The 24651-nt window shown below is 38.3% G+C and overlaps 1 protein-coding gene across 8 annotated transcripts in view; it reads left to right on the forward strand.

The window, feature by feature from the left end:
• The window catches only part of TASP1 (taspase 1), a 237763-nt gene that overhangs the window by 141184 nt on the left and 71928 nt on the right, over window positions 1-24651 (forward strand). For all 8 annotated transcript variants that reach the window (XR_003622916.2, XM_057530053.1, XM_057530052.1 and 5 more), the window contains one exon: window positions 6916-7026. Coding sequence is in view for 7 of the 8 variants with exons in the window: in XM_057530053.1 (XP_057386036.1) it covers window positions 6916-7026 (111 nt within the window). In the remaining variant the exon portion in view is untranslated. The remainder of the gene's footprint in view (window positions 1-6915; window positions 7027-24651) is intronic.

A 24651-nucleotide genomic window follows, 5' to 3' on the forward strand; every position in this document is an offset into this window, starting at 1 on the left:
TGTTTCTAGGTATTTTTTGATTTCCTCTTTGATTTCTTCAGTGTTCTCTTGGTTATTTAGTAGTGTATTGTTTAGCCTCCATGTGTTAGTAGTTTTTTACAGATTTTTTCCTGTAATTGATATCTAGTCTCATAGCGTTGTGGTCGGAAAAGATACTTGATACGATTTAATTTTCTTAAATTTACTAAGGCTTGATTTGTGACCCAAGGTATGATCTATCCTGGAGAATGTTCCATGAGCACTTGAGAAGAAAGTGTAATCTGCTGTTTTTGGATGGAATGTCTTATCAGTATCAATTAAGTCCATTGTGATTAGTTTTTAATATTTTCTCTTTGTCTTTCTTCCGGCATTTTTCACTATGGTATACCTAAGGATAGATTTGTTTTTATTTACTTTTTTTGGAACTCTGTATGCATCTTCAATTTAAGGATTTACTTGTAGCTTAAATTCTGGAAACTTATTATTTCTTCAAAGATTAGTGCCCCCTCCCCCATTCTTTCTCTTCTCTTTCAAAATGCCTATTAGTATGTTGGATCTTCTCATTTTATACTTTAGGTTTCTTAACTCCTCATTTTCCTTCTCTTTATCATTCTAAGCTGCTTTTAAGTTTTTTCCCATGGATGTGTATTCTAATTCTCCCTCTTGCATTGAGTTTCAATCAAATTTTTTTTAACATCTTTATTGGAGTTTATTAATTGCTTTGCAATGGTGTGTTAGTTTCTGCTGTATAACAAAGTGAACTAGCTATAGCTATACACATATCCCCTCCCTCTTTCGTCTCCCTCCCACCCTCCCTATCCCACCCCTCTAGGGGGACACAGGGCACAAAGCTGATTTCCCTGTGCTATGCAGCTGCTTAATTTGAAAACTTTTACTTGATTCCTTGAAAAATCTGTACACCCCTCCCAACCCCTGGCTCCCAGATTGCCCTGTTTTTAAAAATGTTGATTTCCTCTTTTATCTTTGTACTACAGATTGTTCTGTTACAAGCCTGGTCAAACTATGATCTGTGGGCCAAATCTGACCCATGGCCTATATTTGCATGCCCAGTGAACTAAGAATGATTTTTAATTTTTTAAAGAGTTCTTACAAAAATAAAAGGATGTTTGACAGAGATCATATGTAGCCTGCAAAGCCAAAACTGTTTACTTATCTTTTTTTTCTTTTCTTTTTTTTTTTACAGAAAATGTTTGTCAGTCTCTGTTCTATTACCACCACTTCTTGGTTTGGTAATCCCTCTGTTTTTTGCATCTGCCCATTCTGTCTTATATGTGTGTGTGTGTGTTTTGTCATTTTTTATTGTGACTTCATCTTTAGTGTGGGTTGTGAAAGGTTGAGGATCCACACAAGAGAGGAAATGTATTATAATTTTTTTCCTGATAATATGGGTTTTTTGTATACAGTCTGGTAACCACTGCCGCAATCACTACATAGAACATTTCCATCACCTCAAAACATTCTTTTGTTCCCTTTCACAATCAATTCCCCAGCCCCAGCCCCTAGCAATCACTGATCTGCTGTCTCCTGTTAGAGTTTTGACTTCTCTAAGTTTTCATGTAATGTAGTTATAGAGTGAGTGCTGTTCTGTGTCTGGCTTCTTTCACTCAACATAATGATTTTCTGATATTCACCCATGTTGTTGTGTTTATCAGTAGATTTTCCTTTTCATTGCTGAGTACTATTTTAACATATGAATATATTATAACTTGTTTATCCTTTTCACCTGCTGATGGGCATTTGTGTTGTTAGTAAATTTTGGCTATTGAGAATAAAGCTGCTATGAAAATTCAAGTGCAAAACTTATATTTTTCTTGGATAAAGTACCTAGGAATGAGGAACTATGGTTTTAGTAGTAAGAAATATTTATCTTTCCTATGTCAATTACCCTGGAAAAAATGAAAAATACAAACATTTCTTAGTCATATTTCATAATACAATTTATCAGCACACCTGTTGTAAGACAGTTGAACTCATACATTTTCCACCTCTGAAGAGTCACACACTATCATACATTCAACATATTCCAAAATAATGCTTACTAACATGTAGGAAGATACTGTTGCTTACCAACTTCAATATATTATGAATAAAATGCATTCATATTATATATGAACAAAGAAGTCTTATTGAGAACTCTGTTGTGATATTCTCTTTAGAGCAAAGGTAAGAGTTGCAAAATCTCTAATTTTAAAAGAGAATGATTTCAGTTAGTCCATCTTCAGTGAAATATATTTATAAACTGCCTACATGCTTCTTACATGAGTTATGTCTGGTTTAATTAAGGAAGGAAAATGTTCCTCATTTCCCAAGTGAGAAACATTTCCTAAAATCACAACATCCCCAGGGTTGTTCTTAGTCTAAACCTCCATATAGAAATGTCTGGAATAGAAATTTTTAAATATCAGAATCCAAGTGTGTAAGTTTTCACATTCAAAAGTGCAGAGAATCTCAACATCAACACACTATATTTCTACAAAAATCAAAATTACAACTTATGTATCCCTTATTTAAATAACAGTGATGTCACTTTAGAGTTAACTGTAGGTAATCACTGGATTGTAATGCATGCAGAGATTAAGAAAATTTCAAGTGTTCCTAAATATCATTATAAAAATGAATATTTTACATTATGTAAAATTATGATTATTATGATCTCTAGAGAGAGATATATAAAGATTATGAACAAATAAACTTCAATAATGACAAAGTAAAATTTTTACCTTCATTTCCAGTTGCTTTCTAAAATTACTAGTTAGTCTCAACCTCATTGAATTAATGAAAATAAAATGTATCCCATGACAGATTTTTGTGGCAGGACCTAATCCTTTAAAAAACATATGGAACAAAAATAGCACAAGAAGTTTCTGGGTACAGATTATAATATTTAGATCCCCTCAACCAATTCTTGGAAACTTAACATCATTGTTTGTAAACGAGTCATATAAAATGATTCTAAAAGTATAAATGAGTTTACATCGACCAATTGACTCTGACAAGCTGCCACCCCACCGCCTACCACAGATAGCATCCAACAGAAGCTTGTGGTGCTTAAAACACATTTCACCACCTGCCAAGGAGGCAGACTCCATGGTGGAGAAGACTGGAGCTATAAGACACAGGTGACTAAGTGCCACACAGTAGCAGTGGTGCTGGCCAGTGGAGCAGGGGTACGCATTGTGTATCCCCCAGACCCCAAGAAGGCTGCTCTGCCTGCATCAATGCACCCTTGCATGGCACAGAACTTCCAGAATTTTAGCTTCTGTGGAGTTCTCTGAGGGCGAATGCGTGTACTGCCATCAGGCAGTTAGAGGTAAAGACATCAAGATGCTTTCAATCCTGGATCCTGGAGTGAAGAGGCTAAACTTTGTACCTCGATTGTACAGCAGGTTAAATTCTACATACCGTCCTCTCCGGAGCTGCTGCCACAACTTCTCCTGGTGGGTGAAGAGTCGTCACAGTGCTTTTTCACAGGGGGAATGTAAGAAGGAATGACAGCCTGGGCACAGCTCCACACAAAGCAAAACACCTCCTCCTTGGAGGAAGAGTCAAGGTCATCAAAAAAGATACCCCTAATACCCCTCCGCTCCCCACGATGGGCTATAAAAAAGTCATCGTCACATCATTTTTAAAATTTTGGGTAGAGATCTGCACCATGTTGGTCACAAGCCTCCTTTAGAGTCCCATGAAAATGGACCGCATCCTCTTGGTTCAGGTATGTTGGGGTAAGGTCACATCCACCACCAAACCACCACTGCTTGTTACCTACCAGATCAAGACATGTGATTCTGATGTGGACTTTGAGATGCCACGGAAATGTATTATAATTCTGATGTCTGGGTATGGGGCATACTGGAGTCTCAGTAATAGGAAACACACTAGGAAAGAGTGAGCTGGGACTGGGCTAAGGTTTGGGATTTGAGGGAGAGACATGGCCAAGGAGGTTGGCTCTCAGCAGGCTGTGGAAATGTCCAGGGTTTCTGATGAGTCCAGGGTTCTCAGCTAAATCCTCAAGGTTGGTCTGTAGAGCACACAGTCAAGGCACTGGCATCTGGACTGGCCAGAATGGCAGTTAACTGAGTGTTCAGTAGCCAGTCAGGGGTCCAACACCTCTGGGGAGATCTGACAACATGTAGCAGCACCTCTGCCAACTACTGTGTCCTCTGGTTCTAGCACCAAGTAGGTGCTCATAAACAATCTGTTGTGTGAACAGATGGGGAAAGAAAAGTTCATATTTTGGGGACTGGTAAGTACCAGGCAGGAATCTGCTTCCAACCTTTGCCCTAGACTCCTAACCAAATAGGAAGAATCTGGAGAGATACCTCTAGTGGTGGTTTTGTAGATTCCTTTGGGATTTCTACATAAACAGTTATATCATCTGCAAATAGGAGCAGTTTTGCCTTTTTCTTTCTGATCTTTATGCCTTCTACTTCATTTTCTTGACTTAGTGCAATGGCTTGAACCTCCAGTATATTGTTGAATAAAAGCGATAAAAGCAGACATCATTGCCTTGTTCCTGATCTTAGGGAGAAATAATTCAGTCTTTCACCATTAAGTATGAAGTTAACTGTAGGTTTTTTGCAGATATTCTTTATTTCTAGAAATTAATAATTGAATTTAGAGGCTTGATCAGATTGAGGTGTAATTTTTTTGGTGTGGGGCAAGACTACAAAGGTGTAATTTTATCAAGGGACATGTAATATCTGTTTGTATCTTTTTGTGATATTAGCAGCCATTGACGATTGTTGCCTATAGCAATTATTAAATTATAGGTTACAAACGGTTACATTCTAATTTTGTTAATTTCTTCTTCATTTATTAACTGGGATACTACTATGGAGAAAATTTTCCTTCATAAGCCTTCTGGTGACCCTGCTACGCAGTTCCTATAGGAAGGACAGAGAAATGCTTGATTGTTTTCTTTCATTTATCCATTTTCAGAATAGTGAATTGGTTCCATAGCATCTTCCAAAGGTGTTTTTAAAACATAAACTATGAATTCACTATGTGTTTCAGTCTGTTTAGTCATTCTTATTGGTGATAAATAATTGTGTACTTTTCTAAGTTCTTTTAGAATTTGGTATTTATCACTTTTCCTCTAGGTTTGTAGTTAGGTCTTCATTCTTTGTATAATCCATGTCTTCTGCTAAGATCTGACAGTATAAATACACTCTTGCTTGCGTGATTAAGGACAAAAGGAAGATGTATTGAAAGACTTATTTCTAATATCTATGAATAAGGAATGGAACTGTTTGCCTCTGAGTCACACTTCAGCTATATGGCAGCATACTCTTAAGAAACCTTGGAATTTTGTGGATAAAACCATAGAAATCAAACTTTTCTTTGACTGGAACCTGCAGAACAAGCTTTGGTGTCAAGGCTCTTATGTTAAAGGTGATATATGTCAGAATAGAAGTCATAATTTTAAGTTTCTTGGAAAAAAAATCAAGCATTGGAAAACCCTATATATTCTTGTATAACTACAGAGGAAAAAATCTTTCTGACACATACTGTGTATTTTTGCTGTAATGTTAACTTCATTAATGTGGTTTAGCTGTTTGCCTTGAGGCATGTGTACATAACCTTCTGAACACCCATTTAGCTTATAATATGCCAGTTTCCTAACAATTATTATTGTTCTAAAGTATAACATTTCACTGTTCAACATCAAATACGTACACAAAGGGAATTAAAATTTATGGAGTTTCCTGAGCTTACACAGTGTCTCTACATAGTGTCGAAAATGGTTTCTTTTCTATTAGCTTTATTTTAATTTTTCCCCTGATTATAAAAATAATATTGCAAACATTTAACAAAATAGGGATCACCATAATCCTGCCCACAAAGTAATATATTAAATTGCATACCTAGATGAATATCTAAGTGTAGATACTCACAAAGATCTTGAAGGATATTTACATTTACTTTACCAAAAAATACGGGGAAGTTAACTTCTGACAAAACATAGGTGATTTAAAAAAAAAAAACTTTCACAAGTTTTGAACAGTTTGTATTTTTGGCAATGAGTGTATAATGTATGTGTATACATAATATACATATATGTGTGTATACATACATGCATGTGTATATGGGGGGCAGAGGAAGGGAGGGGGGGAAAGGAGGTGTACATATGCAGAGAAAGCTTCTGAAATGAATGGCACCAACATGATGTAACAATTACAGATAATATTTTTTTTTTTAATTTTTCATTTATTTTTAACATCTTTATTGGAGTATAACTGCTTTACAATGGTGTGTTAGTTTCTGCTTTATAACAAAGTGAATCAGCCATACATATACGTATATCCCCATATCTCCTCCCTCTTGTGTCTCCCTCCCACCCTCCTATCCCATCCCTCTAGGTGGTCACAAACAGATAATATTTTTAAGGGAGATTTGTTGTTAGTGCCTAATGTCTGTCACAGTACATACTAGCCAAACAGAAAATGTGTGTTATATCAGCTTGTGTTGGTTTAAGTTTCATGAATTTAAGAACTTTTGATTAAAATATATTCACTACCATATATAAAATAAATAACCAACAAGGACCTACTGTATAGAAATTATAAAACAGTTTTTTTGTGGTTATCCAGCAATGGAAATGAAACAGAACCCTAGGTGGTTCCTAGGTAGAGAATCTAAATTCCTGTATTATGTGAATAATTCCTATGAAAAAGGGGTTTCCTTTTATTTTTCTTTGTTTCCTTTTAAGATTAGACATGTGTTTCTTTAGTTTCTGTCCAATCTCTTTACTAAAATTACTAGTTTGCTCGTAGAAATCATTTCATCCCTCACTGAATTATTCTCCAACATAACTACTTCTTCAGTGGTGCATAAGGGTGTTTTAATGCTAGTAAGACAAGAAGGATGTTTAGTACTGCCTTTCCTCAACCGTTCTTGGTTTCCTTGGCTTTCTAGGATGTGGAGAGCATCTTGTGCGCACCATACTGGCTAGAGAATGTTCACACGCTTTACAAGCTGAAGATGCCCACCAAGCTCTGCTGGAAACTATGCAAAACAAGTTTATCAGTAAGTATAACATTAAGAAAATTACTTCCTTGTAAATAGAGGTTGTTCCTCTGAGCTGTAAGCTTCATGAGTCAGGTGCCACTTTTGTATTGCTAGACCTAGGTCCAGGGTTTAGCATGGACTTAGACCCTAAATTAACATTGGCTGTGAAAAGAAATTCCATCAAAATAGCTACTACTGCATGAAATTTACCATATAACAAATGTAATGCCCAAGTTGTGAGACACTGTCCAGGATTAGAGTCATACACAGTAGAATAAAATTCTACTAAAACAAAATTCAAGGGACAACCTCATTTAAAAGATTTTCTGTAATACAATTTGACTCTTTTCTTAAAAAAGTTAGTGTTGTATTCATGAGTCCAGTGCTGCCACACACAGTTGTCTAGGGTTGAGTTGAAATCTGGCCTGGCTCCATTTGCCAAACCCATATAACCTGATGTGAGGCTGCATCTGCTTGGAGGAAGGGATGGCTTTTTCTAATCTGTAGGAAGATTTTGTGTAGCCTCGCAATGGCCCTGTAGATAACTGTTACTGTGGATTAAAACTATTTGACTCGGGTTTTTCCCATTATTTAACATTGAGTTTACCACCATGGAAAGGCTTGTGAAGTCGTATAAAAAATATAAAATGTTGGGCTTCCCTGGTGGCGCAGTGGTTGAGACTCTGCCTGCCAATGCAGGAGACACGGGTTTGAGCCCTGGTCTGGGAGGATCCCACATGCCGCGGAGCGGCTGGGCCCGTGAGCCACAATTGCTGAGCCTGCGCGTCTGGAGCCTGTGCTCCGCAGCGAGAGGCCGCGATGGTGAGAGGCCCGCGCACTGCGATGAAGAGTGGCCCCCACTTGCCACAATTAGAGAAAGCCCTCACACAGAAACGAAGACCCAACACAGCCATAAATAAATAAATAAACAAATACTTAAAAAAAAATTAAAAAAAAAATATATAAAATGTAGTTAAAAATAAGTTAGGGGGACTTCCCTGGCGGTCCAGTGGTTAAGACTCCGTGCTCCCAAGGCAGGGAGCACAGGTTCCATCCCTGGTTGGGGAACTCAGATCCCACATGCCACACAGCATGGCCAAAAAATAAAATAAATAAATGAATGAATGAATGAATAAATAAATTAAAAAAATTGAATTAAAAAAAAAAAGAAGCTTCCTCTAACTCCTCCCAGCAACCCTATCCCATAAAAAACAAAAAAACAACCCCCCCCCCCCGAAAAAAACAAGTTAGGGTAATAAGCCATGAACATATAAATGAGGGGAAGAGTATCACAGGGTTAATCTGGGGGGTGTCTCCACATAGAGAATCAAGACAGGATAATATAAGGTGCTAATTATGTGGTGAGGACAACACAGACGAAAGCGTAGGAAGAAATCATCCGAAAAGGATTCATGGATGACGAACTCCTAGAACTAGCCCCAGGAGGCCGGGAAAGGTGGGGAAGAAAGGAGTGTGAGCACAGACATGACAGTGGGATTAGGCATGGTGAGGGCTCGACACCTGCATGACTCTTACCTGGAGGGAAGTGGTCCTGACCTGCAGCGGGGCTGGATCGGCCAGGTGAGGCCAGGTCCCGAGGGCCTTGAAATCTCTGTGTAGGAGTTCATGTTCGATCTGATAGAAAAGAGAGAACCCTTATGTATTCTTAAGTTGATCATAAAATGATGTTTTAGGGGAGGGTTTATAAAGTAGATCTCAGGTTGTCCAAGACCATCTCTAGAGGAGACCGACATTAGAGGCTGGGAATGGTCCAGGCCGTGGAGAGGAAATGGTGATTTTGAGGGAGGGGTCCATGGAGAAAGTGGAAATATTCATAGATTTTGCTACTAGGAGTATGTAGCCCTCTGGAGTATGTAGCCCTCTGGGTCCAGTCAGGAGGTAGAAACCATACATTAGGTTAATCAGGAGGAGTTTAATATAAGCAGTTGTTAACTATGATGAAAGAGTAACTGGAGGCTGTAAGGAAGCTCTCTGTGGTGCCCTAGAGCTGAGAGCGTCCAGGGAAGGACATGCTTGGGAGGGGCTCAGACCTTGTTGGAGAAGGTGTGGTTCAGCAGGTAGCAGAGACGTTCACTGGTTTGACCTGGCTGGGACTGGTCTGGAGTTGCTGGGCAAACAGTAGGCCACCCTCCGGAGTGCAGTGTAGATGGGGAACAGATAATCAGCACCTGGTGGCTGGGTATGCCGTGGGAGCCCGGCATCAAGGGGGCGTGCAGAGGACACAGGACTGCAGGGCACACAGGCCACAGGGCCCCTGCAGAGGGGACAACTGCTCAGTGTGTGACCACCTGGGCCACAAGGGCTGTGTGCAGGCTGTGCAGGGCCTGGCCCAGGGAGTCCTGATGGGCATCTGTGTGTAAACACCGGGGACCTCTGGCTTCCATGTCGACAGGGCCCAGCCTGCCAGGTCACAGCAGGGCTGCGTCCTGGGCCTGTGTCTGGGGCAGACTTTACCAGATGTCCCACACCTACATTGACTCTTCTCCCCAGCCCATGGTGGACAGTGCAGGAAGGGTGCCTATTGTCACTCTTTTAATGTTCTCTAACTTGGTTTAATGCCTGACTCCTTGCCTTCGTTCTGTTAGTCCTCTCCATGTAAGCCTGGTCTCTTTTTACATGGCACTTTATATTTGTTTTGCTGCCATTTTGTCTTCGTTGGGTGGCATCTGGATTCCAGGGACTTTCTGTGTCACTGTGGAGGGACCATCTGGCTCATGGCACTTTATATTTGTTTTGCTGCCATTTTGTCTTCGTTGGGTGGCATCTGGATTCCAGGGACTTTCTGTGTCACTGTGGAGGGACCATCTGGCTCATGGCCGCCCTCTTCCCTCTGTTAGCTTGTGCTGGGATGGGGCTCGCCCTCCACCTCCCCATGGGTCACTGGCCTCTCTCCCTGATGAATTCACTATGGTGTCCGTGGTCTTGTTGTAACCTCTGGCTTCTGCAGTACACATAGCATCCACTGACAGCAGATGCTAGTGGTAATGGGGTCAGGTGGTCTGAAAAAGAATAATAAGAGGATTGTCAAGTCCTCTTGGCCCGAGCATATCAGGCTACTTTTCCACTCTATTTCTAGAGAGCCTTACCGGCCTGAGGGTGGCATGGCAATGGGCAACGTCCCTACCTGGCTTCCTGTTCCTTTAAGCCTCATCTGTTCTTGGATCCTCTGAATCTAGGGCTTTGTCACTGGCTCCTCTTTTTCTTCCACCCTCACCAGCTTGGGAAGAGGAACAGAAACCCATACCAGGAATCAATGCTTTTCTTCTAGTTTTCCCAAAAACGTCAAGGTGTCCAGTCACACCCCTACCCCAGCCCTACCTTTAGGATACTGGTGGGGACCTGGCTAAGCAAGGGTTGCCCTAAACTATTTGCCAAAATTTAGGCTTTACCTATTTAAAACACTTTTCATCTCAAAGCTGTCTCTACTTAGAATTTATGAAAATCCACTCAAGGATAAAATATAAGTTTTATAATATAAGCATACAACTGATGGGATAGATGGGGCATTCCAGGGATGGGAATAAAACTGAATTACTGGACTTTCCTGGTGGCACAGTGGTTAAGAATCCACCTGCCAATGCAGGGGACACAGGTTTGAGCCCTGGCCCGGGAAGATCCCACATGCTGCGGAGCAACTAAGCCCGTGCGCCACAACTACTGAGCCTGCGCTCTAGAGCTCACGAGCCACAACTGCTGAAGCCTGTGCACCTAGAGCCCGTGCTCCACAACAAGAGAAGCCACTGCAGTGAGAAGCCCGCGCACCACAACAAAGAGTAGGCCCCGCTCGCCGCAACTAGAGAAAGCCCGCGCGCAGCAGCAAAGACCCAATGCGGCCAAAAATAAAAAATATAAATAAATACATAAATTTATTAAAAAAAAACAAAACTGAATTACTTCCTCAGATTTATAAGCATTGTTGCTTAGGCCTTTAATACGTATCATGCCCTCTTAGGAAGGATTTTTAGGGTAGAGAGAGAAAGAAAAACAGATTATAGGCAAGAAACAGCTGGATTTATCTGAAGGAAGAACAGAGTGAATAACTAGAAAAAATTTCAGTATGAAGAGATTTTGTACAGGTGCTTTCTTCCAGTTATTTGACCTGAGGTCATGAAAACATAAATAACGGTATGAACTACATGCATGCTGGTAAGAATCGCCTGGTGGCAAATTGTGAGCTGAGGAACGCATTAGGAATGGACTTTGAGGTCTGCCTTGGGTGATTTTTCAGAAAAAGGTTGATGATGTTCATGTTACTACATCTTCAAATATATCAGAATCAGCCTTGGGTCTTCTTGGTCTTTTGTTTTAACAATTACCATCGTGGAATGCTGTTTTTAAGGGAAACCTTGGCTTGAACAGCCTGTGTAATTTATGTAATTTGCTCTTAGTTGCCCAGCTATACCAGTTTTCACCAGAGGTGAAAACTTGACACTCAGGAGAAGTTCACTTCCTGGGAACCCTGCGATGGGTGTGTGATGACGGCATGTGGTAGTTTTCTCCTTGTTGAGAGTGACCTGAACTCTTTACTGTGTCTGAAACCACAGATTCACTAGCTAGTTGGACATCTCCAGATTTGGGTCCATGCTGAGGAGTTCCTGAGCTCCACCCCTTTCTCTTCTGATGCTTTGTTGTCCTCTCCTTTGTATAACTCTTGAAACCCCTCAGAGAGTTGGGCTGTAGTACTTCATTTTTCCACTGGATCCCATGACCTAATGCATATTGAACACTCATCTTAAAAATTCCACTCTTGGAAAGGGAATCAGAAATTTCAGAACTCATCAACCCTGCTCACTAAATCGTTGAAGAAACTTATTTTGCAATAGTTCAGTGACTTGTCCAAAGTCACCTGGTTAGTCAGTGAGGGTTCATTCTGCAAGGTCACATTGCCTCTCCCCCCCCTCACCCCTTTTTAAGCAAAATAAAATGTGGAATACAGAAAAACAGTGTCCTGGGAGTTAAGACAGCTGGGTTCCATTCTTAACTCTGTGTCTGACTCACTGAATCTGTCAAGTTACTGAAGTTCTGTTTTGTTTTCTCAAAAAGAAAAAAAAAGACAAGAGACAGTTTCTAAATTCCTCCACCATGCTAAATTTTATGAATTCTGTACCGTATTACACCTGTAAATATGTGGTTCTTTTTAACCAGGTGATTTGGAATTGGAAAATCAAAAATTTCTGGGACCACTTGGGAACTATCAAGAAGCATGGATGATATTTACAAAGTGGTTAGAATGAAATAAATTGAATTTACCAGGGACCTGGATGAGAAGCAAGGTCTGGTTCTTTCCTGTTTTAACAGTGATGAAATTAGTTGTTGGTTTTAGGACAAGCCTCTTTGTTCTCAGTTTCCTCGTGTATAAAACGAGGGGGCCTAGCTCGATGGTCCCCAGAGTCCTTTCTAGCTCCAAAATTCTATTTGGTCCCTGGTTTGTTCACAGGCCAATCTAAACTGTGTGTGTGAAAGTACAGTTGTAAAGCAATTTAGTCCTTAGTTGAAACTATAAATTAAAGCTATTAAAGGTGGATCGCAAGTTTCTATTGAGGTGATTTGGTCAGAATCCTTTCTGGTGATGGCTGTGGTAAGCTAGCCACCACTTACTTGGTTTTGTGGAAAGGCATCACGATACTCTTCCTTTCTTGCTTCCTTTGTTTTTTCTTAAAAAAAAAAAAAGATTTGCATAAATAATATATCTAGAGATTCTCATTGCAGTATATACTTAGAAACATTTTATATAATAATGAGGACAGACTTATTCCAAGACTCCGGTGGTTCTTCAGTCACAGTTCTGGTTTTCCTGCCCAGGCACTGGTTCCTGTGGCGGTTTCTGCTCATGAGGCTCTGCTCTGGTGCTGTGATTCTCTATATATGACTGTCTGTCTCTCCAACTGTAGGGGAACTTGTTTACCTTGTGACCTCACTTTTCTGACGGATCTAGGAAGAGTTGTTGATTTTTCAGTTTGTTCAGCTTTTTACTTGTTAGGATAGAGCGGTGACCTCTGAAGTCATTACATGCTGGACCAGAAACCAGAAGTCTCCTCCACAGTCTTTTTCCAATGGTTATTATCACATTAAAATTTTTTTTCTATAATCAAAGATTAAAAAAAATGGTTTCCAGTTTTAATTTGTCTTTTTCTGATGAGTAAATTTTCAAATATAACTTGGCCTTTTATATTAATGTGTGAATTATCTGCTCATAGCTTTAGATCATTTTTCTGTTGTACTGTTTGGGTGATTTTCTTTTAATTGACATTTAACTTTTATTAATGGTAAAATTACCTTAAATAAAATATTCTAAACTGACACAGCAATAACCATTTGTACAGAATTTTAAAATAACCCTGTCTTTTTGAGTGGTGTTATATTTGATATCTGTGACCTTCTGCAATAATAAGGGATTTTTTAAAAAGTAATTTTACACTATGATTAAATAATTTGTTTTTATGTATTTTTTCTAAAGTAGTCAGCAACTTATTAAAATAAAGATTTTTCCAGTTTTTTTTTGTAGTTTGAAACAAACTCTGAAATTATCTTAAATGTAGGGTTCTTTTAAAAATCTATTTTTGATAAATGAGGCTTTAATGTGATAGAGTAAAATTGAAGGACATTTTGAAGATTAAAATGTTTTTGTTTCCACTTGTATTACCATTATGCCAAGATCCAGAGCTTTGGTTTGACTTAATGTAGGAAGCATAAAACAGAATAACCAATTTGTGCATTTTTTTTTTTTAAAAACCACTGTTCGTGTAACATACAAAATCCATAAAAATGGGTACTGTAAAAATAGTTCCTTAATAATACTTCATGCTAACCAGCTGATTATAGACTGAATGCTTAGTTAAGTAAGGAAAAGAAATAAATAGATTTCCTTTTTAGTTGTGCTTTTTAAATTACACACACACACACACACACACACACACAGACACACACATATAAGAGCTCTTACAATGATTCAGATGTGACTTTTCCTATTCATGGTTATTTTTGAACAAACTTGGTTTCATGAATTATTCTTTTTTCATGCAAACTGTGGCTGCATGTGTGGTATGTGAACTTCAGAGTGGCATTATAGCTTCCTGCCCGGTTCTCAACAAGTAATGTCATAGTACTTTTTTTCGTTGGTTTGGCTCTCTACTAAATATAATGGTTGATAAAATGTTATCTGTAAAAATCAAATTTCCCTTTTCTTCTCTTTGAATTTCTAAGCTGACTTGTTGGTATCATCAACCTACAGTCTATGTGACTATTATTGAAAAATTCTATGTGGTATATAGTATTACGATTAAAAAAAGAAGCTTTTGCTCTATGTTCTTTTATTTTATCCCTTTGGGGAATGCTTACACTCTTTCTGACATCATAGGTTTACCGTCAAATGGAGAATGCCATCAAAAATTGAGATTGAAGGGAGTCCACTCTTCAAGTGGTTTTCTGCCAACTTGAGAAATTATATTTGATAAATATTTTCTTTTAATGACCAAGTTCTTAGCTACAACCCTGATAATTCATAAGCATTAGCTTTGATAGGAGGAACAAAAGTACATTGTCATTACACATTTTAACTTCTTATCTGAGGTCATATATTATGTTTCATGAGTTTCTTTATAATTTAGAAAACTTAAAATATATACTGGTCTCTTTACCAGTGCATTTTTGGATTTTTACAAGACTTTTCTCCTATTCTTCATGCACATTTCTTTTTTTCAAACACTAAAATCTTTTTCCTAAGAGTACTTATTTTTTTTAAACCAATTCAAAAAATCAAAGATGTTTCTCCTTCATTATCATAAACGTTGTGATATATAGCCTGTTGTACTCACATGTCCAAATTGCAAAATAAGGAAAACAATAAATTAGGCATCCCAAAGCATTATTTATCACTAATTCTTGGGCCTTAGGGTTTTATAAATACTTTCAGAATTTTTAACGTGTTTTTATTTAATAAATATTCATGAAAGTTGTGAATGTACTTTGCTGGCTACTGTGACAGATACACAGATAAATACACCATATCAACCTTACTGTCAAGGAACTTGCAATCTAGAAGAAAAAAGGCAAATGTACAGTAAATAAAAAGTAAGATGCAATAAGTTTCATACTAAAGTTCAGGAAATATAGGGGACTTCTATTCCTGGCAGTTTCATCAGATGGAGATCCTGGAACCTTTGACTGCAAATAATCTAACAATGCTGGACAAAATATTAATGGCAAAATCACATATTCAAATGAATGGGTGAGAATCTTCGTTTAAGATTGTCCTAGTTATATGAAGCTCCCAGGGGCTTGACAGAAGTAAATGAAAATCCTTCCTGAAGCAATACTCTTTCAACTCAGATCTCAAAGAAGTGCTCAACTATGAATTCAAAATAAAAGCTTAAGTTAAAATGAAACACACATGAAGTAGAGTTACCATGAGAGAAAGTATATCAATAGAAACTTTAAAGACTTTAGGTATTAGAATCACTAGGTAGAAAATATGAAATAAATATTTTAGACATTGCTGTTTTTAAGTAGGTATAATCATTTTGGAAAAATATTCATGAGAAGTGGAACACGTGCATGCCCCACAACCCAGAAATCCTAGTCCTGACTACGTACATGTGCCCTGGGTGACACACACAGGAACATGTACAGCATGGCTTTTTCTTAACAACAAAAAATGGAAACCATTCTAATGTCCATCAGCAGGAGAATACTGTGTGGCAGTGAAAATGAATGGATTACAAAGACACACATCCATATGAATAAACCTTAAAATCATAACACTAAGTTAAAAATACAGTTCGCAAAGGACTGCAGTCCTTAATATAACTTTGCAAAACCAGACACTATTTCATTATACATGCACATATGGTAAAACTATAAAAGAGAACAGGAAGTTATTGGAAAATAATTCAGGGTAGTGGTTTCCTTTGGGAGAGAAGACCTAGGGAGTCTCAACAGGATTAGTAGTGTTGGATTTTTCTAGTTGTTCGGTGGATTAATGGACATTTGTTCTATTAATATGCTTCATAAATCATATGTTCCATATACTCTTTGTGTTTTATGAAAAACTTCATAATTAAACTCTTAATATGATAAAGTAGGAAAAGCAGAGTTCAAAAGAAGCAGAGGAAGAGGTGTCATATCTGGTAGATCGAGGAGAGTGTCATGAATGAGGTACCTTCAGGAGGGAAAATCTAGGACTGGTTTTGTGAGCAGCAAGTGATCTGATTTAACAAGTGGACAGAGTATATTAGGGAGAGTGGTGTAATTATAAATGAAAAAGAAAACCCCCAAATTGGACTTACTGTAGTGGAGAGAGCCACATAAGGCTTTGGCAGTGGAGTGTTACAGTAGGACGTGGGATGGATTGGAGGAAGGAGGCCCTTTAGGTGAAGCTGCTAATTTGAAGGGCATGGCAATTAGAGAAGCAGAGCTAGAGTGGATCAAAGGAGAGTCAGGTGCCAGAGACTACTCTCAAAGAGAGAATCCTTGAAATTCTTGATGTTGATTGAATGGGATGGATGCGGTGAAAGAGGCATCAAAGTAACTGGAATCTGTTTTTTTTTTAAACTTTTAATTTTATATTGGAGTATAGTTGATTAACAGTGTTGTGTTAGTTTCAGGTGTACAGCAAAGTGATTCAGTTATACATATACATGTATCTATTCTTTTTCAAATTCTTTTCCCATTTAGGTTGTTACATAATATTGGGCAGAGGTCCCTGTGTTATACAGTAGGTCCTTGTTTTGAGTCTTCTGGACTTGGAATTACAAGGCCAATAAGAAATTATAAGAATGTCATGCATGGAACATTGGACATGTAGAGAGCATGGGGTTGATTTTGACTCCTATGTTGGCATAGAGGTGTTTGTAGGCAAGACAGTCAGTTGGATATATGGGCCTGGAGCTTGAGAGGGAAGTTGAGACTCTGGGCTTGTCTTCGGTATTTATGGTGTCTTTCACAGAATGAATGATCCCGCTGAGGAAGCCAGATCTGCTTTCATGTCATCTCCTCAAGGAGGTCTCTCCTAACCACCCTGCCTAAAATTTTAACTTCTCTTACTCTGGTTTATGTTTCTTCTTGGCACTTGTTTTATTCTGTACTTTTTTAATTATCATCTATCTCTCTTCAGCACGGCATAAACTCTATGAGAGCAGAGATTTTGACTGTTATTTTCCCCCATTTCTGTCTCCCCAGCAGCTAGAAGAGTGTCTAGCAAAGAGAACATTTGTGGAATGAATGAATGAATGAATGAGAAGGTAAAAACCTTAGAGGGTGTCTGCCTTCAGGGTGGGTGGAAAGAGTATCCTGTGAGGAGATAGGAAAGAGGGAGAAAAGATGCGACCGAGGAGGACACTCATCTGGAAGCCAAAGACAGAAGGAATTTTTTGAGATAACCAAGGAGTTTCCATGTGTTTAGAGATATAAAGGAATATCAAGAAAAAGCTTTTAGGTCTAGGCATTTGGAGGGTATGAATCAACTTTCAAGCATGTGCAGTGGCAGGGTAAGAAAAGAACTTCTCTCAGCAGCTGGAAAGAAGGAGGACCAGAAATGATGGTCTTTCAGCCTTGGTGACAAGCTAGATGGGTTAGACTTCCATAGATGACTGGCATCAACAACTTGGCATGTAAACTGTGCACCAATAGCACACAAACTTACTGAAGAACAATACTTTGCCTTTCATCTTTTTTCTTCTTTAACAGGAGTATATCTCATGGAGGGTCACCAAGTTGCAAAATCAATCATATTTTTTTTCCCATGTGACATAAGATACATATATAGAATCCCAGAGTATCTTTAAGTGTGTAGAGATTTTACAAATCAGAATAAACTTGAGTGAGTGGAGTAGGGACAGAAGGAAAGATAGCAAGTGACTACAAGGTTGACAGTCATTTTAGAAATGTGTGTGGTTTTCTAAGGGCCTTCAGGAATGTTCTTTAGGAAGCTAATGGCTGAATTGAATGCTTTTTGCTTGTCTCTTTTTGGGGAGTTGTGCTGAGCTCTGAAATACCTCTTAGAGTGACATCCTTTTTTTTTTTTAATAGAGGCTTAAGAAATAATCATATATCTCATTTAAAACAATGTGCAGAAAGCTTGTTCTGTAAGCTAGGAGGCTGGAGAATAGGAAGAGTGATTGGTTAGATTATACTCAGTGGAATTGTTGAAAGTGGTAAGAATCTGAGATATTATTTTCTTTCTTTGGCTAGAATGAATGGTTAAAACTCCCATTTATTGACCCAGGTAATCATCATTTGAAAATAAATAGTTCATCTGCTTGTTAAATTGAATAACTCCCAAATTTGTGTTTTCAGTGTGTGTTGAGTGTCCTAAAGAGAATCATCACAATTTCCAAGAAACCCAGAGGTTACATTCTGTGATGTGGCTTATGCCTTGTTCCTAAAGGAGAGTCTTGAGATAAAGCTGGGTCATCCTGTCCTAGGGAGCTTAATCATTTTCTCTTCTTCCTCTCCTCTTACAAATAAGAAAAAAAGAAAAACTTGTGATTGTATTAAATTACTAACAGAATGGATCAGCAGCAGATTAACAAAATGGACTTATCAGAATAAGTGGAAGTGGGTAGCCGGCAATAGAAGTGTGACTTTGTAGGGCTTTGTGCATTCACAGCCTTCGTTGGTTTTCTCCCTCTGGCCTAGGTTTCCTGTTTACACAAGACCTCTAGCCTTCTTTTAGAGCCTGGAAATCCCATATATTTTGGATACTTGCAACTTTTGAAATAGCAGGGGATGACTGTGTCAACAACAGCAAATGTGTTCTTACTCAAGCCTTTTGGGAAACAAAGAAAAGACCATTTCAATTAGCTACCAACTTTTGATAACTGGAAATAATTTGGTAATATTATTCGGTTGGAAAGCAAATCATAAGCACAGTACTAAAAACGGAAAAACAAAACAAAACAAAACAACTCTGTAAGCAGTGTCACGTTACTTTTAAAAACCCCATAGTTTTGTTGCTGGTCTATTTGATTTCAAAGGTGTCCCGATTTAGGGGCTGTGGACTTGATTATAAAGGTTGGTGCCATCACAGAATTAGGAGCTGCTGAGCTACTCACAATACGTACTTTATTTTGAATTTTATGTTAAAAGATGTTTATGAAGTATTAGGATTTAATTAAAACCACTCAAAGACTTTGTTTCATCCCATGCTGGAAAAAAAAAGAAGAAAAAGAAAGATCTTTGTTTCCATATCAGAATTCTTTGTTTTTCCTCCAAAGGGTACTGATTAGGTGATCAAAAAGGGTTTTTGTCTGTTCCTTGCGCTGTGAGCACATGGAGAAAAATCACTAATATTAGTCACAGTAAACTCAGAGCACATAATTATAATGTTGCAAGAAGGAAAGGAAAATTAAATCATATGAAGCTGAAGGCTGAGTTGTACATATACTGACTGATTAGTTTGAATAGGGCTTAAGTTACATTTGGTGGATGTAGGTAAAATAAAGAAATCCATAATTGTTATAATAGATTTTAGAATTGTTTTTATGGTTGTGAAGTTGCTTCCCCTCACTGTAACCTAATTTTTTAAAAGCCATCAGATATTTGAGAGTAACCATGATTTTTGAGCCAGTGAGAACAACATATTCGTGAGGGAAGACTAGAGTGCATGTAAACAACATTATTCTGAACCTTCTGTGAATGTGGTAAAACCCAGTCCATTCATTAGCATTAATCATGGGCAGCTCATGCTGAGGGCTTCTCACATGGACCATCTGAGGCTCAACAACACTGATGATTTTCTGTTATTTACCTCATTTCTGGGTTGATTTTCAGTTTCAGATTGGGTAAGCTCAGAGTATCTTCTCTGTTTATTTGTTTTAAGTAGCAGATTTTTATTTATTTAAAACGCTTTTAAATCAAGTAGCAGGCGTCATTATTTGAATTTGTGATTAGGAATTCTGTAATTGTATTTTGGGGGTAAATTTGGAATGGGTTTGCTGTTAGTCTGTGTGTGCGTTTTAGACGGTTTTTTTATTAAGTTCAGAAACAATCCTGCCTGTCTTCCTTCCCTTCTTTTCTTTTTTTTTTTTCCTGTAAAATATAATGCTCTGAAGAGCTCCTTGTTGTATTCCGTAACTATTTAGATACAAAGATGCAAAACAAATGGCCATTTTATAAATATAGAAACCTATATTTAAAGAATCCAAACCAAATAGCAAATGACTGATAACCAATAAAAATAATGTAGTTTGAAATTAACTCCCTTTGGTTGAATGATTTTGAAGCAATAGCGTTTTAAACAAAAATGTTTGGGAGTGATTAGCCTTTGATTTTTAAAAAAAATCCTTTTTAAGACGATTGGAGAAATTTTAATAGACTAAGTGATAGTACTTATTATTCATAAATGTTGTTTATAAATATTAAAACTTTATAAACATTAGTCTTATTAATCAGAATTATTAATAGTTTTAGATATAATTATTTTTATTATTATTATTTTATTTTTTATTGAAGTATAGTTGATTACCATGTTGTGTTAGTTTCTGGTGTGCAGCAAAGTGATTCATATATATATACACATATATATATTCTTTTTCATATTTTTTCCATTATGGTTCATTACGGGATATTGAATATAGTTCCCTGTGCTACACAGTAGGACCTTGTTGCTTATCTTTTTTATATATAGTAGTTTGTATCTGCTAATCCCAAACTCCTAATTTATCCCTCCCTCACCCCCTTTCCCCCTTTGGTATTGGTACGATTTATATAGGAGAATGTTTTGCCTATGTTCTCTTCTAGGAGTTTTATAGTTTCATGTCTTATATTTAAGGCTTTAAGTCATTTTGAGTTTATTTTTGTGTATGGTGTGAGGGTGTGTTCTAACTTCATTGATTTATGTGTATCTGTCCAGCTTTCCCAGCACCCCTTGCTGAAGAGACTGTCTTTTCTCCATTGTATATTCTTGCCTCCTTTGTCATAGATTAATTGACTGTAGGTGTGTGGGTTTATTTCTGGGCTCTCTCCAATACCACGCTGTTTTGATTACTATAGCTTTGTAATACTGTCTGAAATCGGGGAGGGTTATGCCTCCAGCTCTGTTCTTTTTCCTCAGGATTGCTTTGGCAATCCTGGGTCTTTTTTGGTTCCGTATAAATGGATTGCTTTGGCAATCCTGGGTCTTTTATGGTTCCATATAAATTTTAGGATTATTCTAGTTCTGTGAAAAAACACATGATAATATTATTGTGGTTAGGTAAGAAAGTGTCCTTGTTCTTAGACAGTATCTTCTGAAGTATTTAAGATGAAGGGTTGTAATGTTTGTCATATACAAATGGCTCAGAAAAAAGTATTTATGACTGTAATGCTTTTGCACTGAAGGCTGATGGTGACTCTGCGGGGTAATTGACTTTCTTTGTAGGAAAGCTTTTGAAAAAAGTAGCAAATCTTTGAGACTTAAGTTATAACAGAACTGTTTACTATTTAACAAAGCTGAGGGAACAGAACTGGTTTGTAGACGCTGAGAAATTAATTAAAATTATAACATAGTTCATTAAACAAATGAAAACTTATATTTAAGGAGAAATATACAGAAAATAAATGTGTTTAACTTTTAGATGTGCATTTATTTGACAGGAGGATTAAATTTTAATAGGGAAGCACATAAATATAAATATATGACTAGTAGGTTAATGTTTTATTTTTGGATCTATGAAAAGCCCTTAGTATTTCCACTTCTCAGCTTACGCATCCAATCTAAAATCCATTATATTGTCACATTTAAAAATATTCTTAAGGCAGGCAATAAAGAATATAAACTGTCAGGGGTAACATTTCATTAATCACCTCTACATGCTAACTTTTGCACCCTATCAGAGTACACACACAGAGTGACACACACTGTGGGCTGGCTTGTCCTGTAGTCATTCTCAACTTCCTTTGCCCTTCCATGCCTCTACTACATAGACTGTAAAAACTATTTACATTTAAGACTCCCTTGCAGCTAGGAACAGCCATACAATATGGGTCAAACCAACAAGACACAAGCGTCTGTTTGAGGGTTTCTGGGAGAGCCTTTTGTCTTCTTGATGAAAAGGGCTGACATCACCTCTTTTCCCTTCTTCCTGTCCTGAATGTGAATGTGATGCCTGGAGTAAGAGCAACCATCTTGTAGCCCTGAGGAGACAGATAGGAGAATCACAGAAATCATGGCCTTGACACTGTAAACCTGCTGCTGCAAATGCAAAAGCCACTTTCCTCCAGACTACTTGTTCAGTGGGGAAAGTAAACCCCAAGTTGTTTAAGTTACAGCAGGTCTGGGTTTCTGTTAGTTGTTGCTGAATACACTCTGTATCTGTGAAATGGAGAGTGTGTTGAAAATCTGGCCACTCATTTATTTTGTGTGTGTGTGTTTGTGTACAGCTACATACATATATACATCCTTACATACTTAAATGAGGGGGATGCTCTTGTTTGAATACCTATTTGGTCACCTTATCCATTGTCTGTTTTTGCTAATAGAATGATGAATTTGCTCAAATATTGGATGGCCGTGTGCTTCATGGTGCCCACCATGAGGCTGGTAGGGGATGGTGGGGTAATTGTTATATTCTAGCCACCACCTTATGTGAACACAGCTATTGTGTTAGACTATTAAGCTTAGAGTTGATTATTCTGGCAGCCAAGTGCATCAACCTCTGTGGTTAGTTAATAGAGCTCTGTATGACCTGGTGGTATGTTTGTCCTTCCATAAGGTTTATGCTGTATTATCCCATCAGTCTTTTATTTATTTGGTGCAAAGGTAATATGTTCACAGGATGCAAATTCAAAAGATACAAAAGGATAAACAGGGAGAAGTCTCTCCCACACTCTGTCCTTCAGCCAACCTAGCTCCTCTTTGTAGAGGCAACCAAGGTACTTATGTATCCAACCAGGGAAATCCCATGGATTTAGGTGTAGACTGGTGTGAGTGTTCTTTTCTTGCCTTTTACACAAATGGTAGCAATCTCTATACCAATCCTTCACTTTCCTTTTTTCACTGATTATATCCAGGCACTCCTCTCTGAATCAGTGCATAAGAGTTTCTTTATTCTTCTTAACAGCTGCATAGTATCCATTGTATATGGATGTGTCATAATTTTATTATCCAGTCACCTTTTAGTGGACGTTTAGGTTGTTTCAGTCTTTTGCTATTGCAAACAGATGCCACAGCAAATGACCATGTATATGTCAATTTATTCAAGTCATTTAAAATTTGAAATGATATGTATATCGTTACTTTAGAAAATTATTTCGATTCTTAAACATCAGCAGAGTGAGGAGGTATGACTAGAACAGGGTTGGGGGAAGAATGAGGCAAATTGTTTTTGAAGGAACATGAAGGGCCTGTTAGTCGTCTCAGGAAGGTGGGGGCACAGGAGAGCCTGTCTTTGCTGTCTGGGAAGATTGCAATCTGAGGCCTTTTCTGGTGCTTATCACAGTAACAGATGTTTTAAAGATTTGTATAGGTTTGGATGATTTTTCTATTTCTTACTTTCTTTTCGTTTTATATCAGTTGCATTTATTCACTGATTATAATAATCCTACATACTTATATAGCACTTTATACTTTTCAAAGACGTTTCAAATACCCTGCTTCAATCCATCTTTTAAAACTTAAAGCTAATGTTGGATAAGTTAGCTTCTTTTTGTACATGATTGGAAAACTCAGAACCAAAGGTCATGTGTCAACCTGCTGACCTGCATCTAGTCAGAGAGCTAAGCCTGCAACCCACATCTCTTAATTTCCTGGGGTAGGCACACACACAAATGATGTGTGTGTGTGTGTGTGTGTGTGTGTGTGCTAGCGCACGTGCGTGTACACACTCAACACTCCCCTCCCCGTGTCTTCTGATGTCAGAGCCCTTGTTTACTGGGAGGAACCATTCAGACCCCATTTGGGTGGGGCTGACCCATCTCTCCTGCCATAGGGGCGAGCCTGTAACCCAGTTTAAGCAGATCAGAATAGTCGTCCTTCTGGCTGTAGTGGTTGGTTCAAGGATGAGCCCAGTAGCCAAGTCAGGCCGATGAGAATCCTGCCTTGGGCTTTTCTGCCGCAGCTCTGTGGAGGAACCGTCTCTTTCTGCTCAGGTTGCAAGTGATGGGATGAGCAGTGTGGCTCCAACCGTGTCTGAAGCTCGATGCGATCTCCAGAATTCCAAGTTACTGGAGGCTGGGAAATGATCTTTTTGGGATAGGAGCAAGGCTTGTCGAATTCACACGTCGTCTACTTTGGATGAAATCGCACTTTGTGTCTTTTATGCTGGGAGGAATTTACTCTGAGGGGAGCGGCATGAGAGGAAGGCTACCGAAGTGGGGGTCAGGGTCAGTTCAAGTCTCTGTTCTCTTTTAGGGTCTTGGATAATTCATTTTCTCTCTTTAAAAGCTACTTATAGTGGCTTAACCGAAGATTTATCTTCTCTCTTTAAAAGCCTTCCTTTAAAAGCCACTTATCGTGGCTTATCCGGAGATTAATTTTTCCTCTCATCGTAAGACATCCAGAGGGCCTGCCCCACTGTGTCTTCCACGTTCCTGCCCCCTGTCCTCTCCTCCTGCTCTGCTGCCCTTAGGGTGTGGCTCTCACCATTCCCTGGGATCACATTTGCATTTTAAATAGGAAGAGGGGAAAAGGGTTAAGAGCAAAAGGAG

This window comes from Balaenoptera acutorostrata, chromosome 15 (assembly GCF_949987535.1).
Source record: "Balaenoptera acutorostrata chromosome 15, mBalAcu1.1, whole genome shotgun sequence".
NCBI lineage: Eukaryota > Metazoa > Chordata > Mammalia > Artiodactyla > Balaenopteridae > Balaenoptera > Balaenoptera acutorostrata.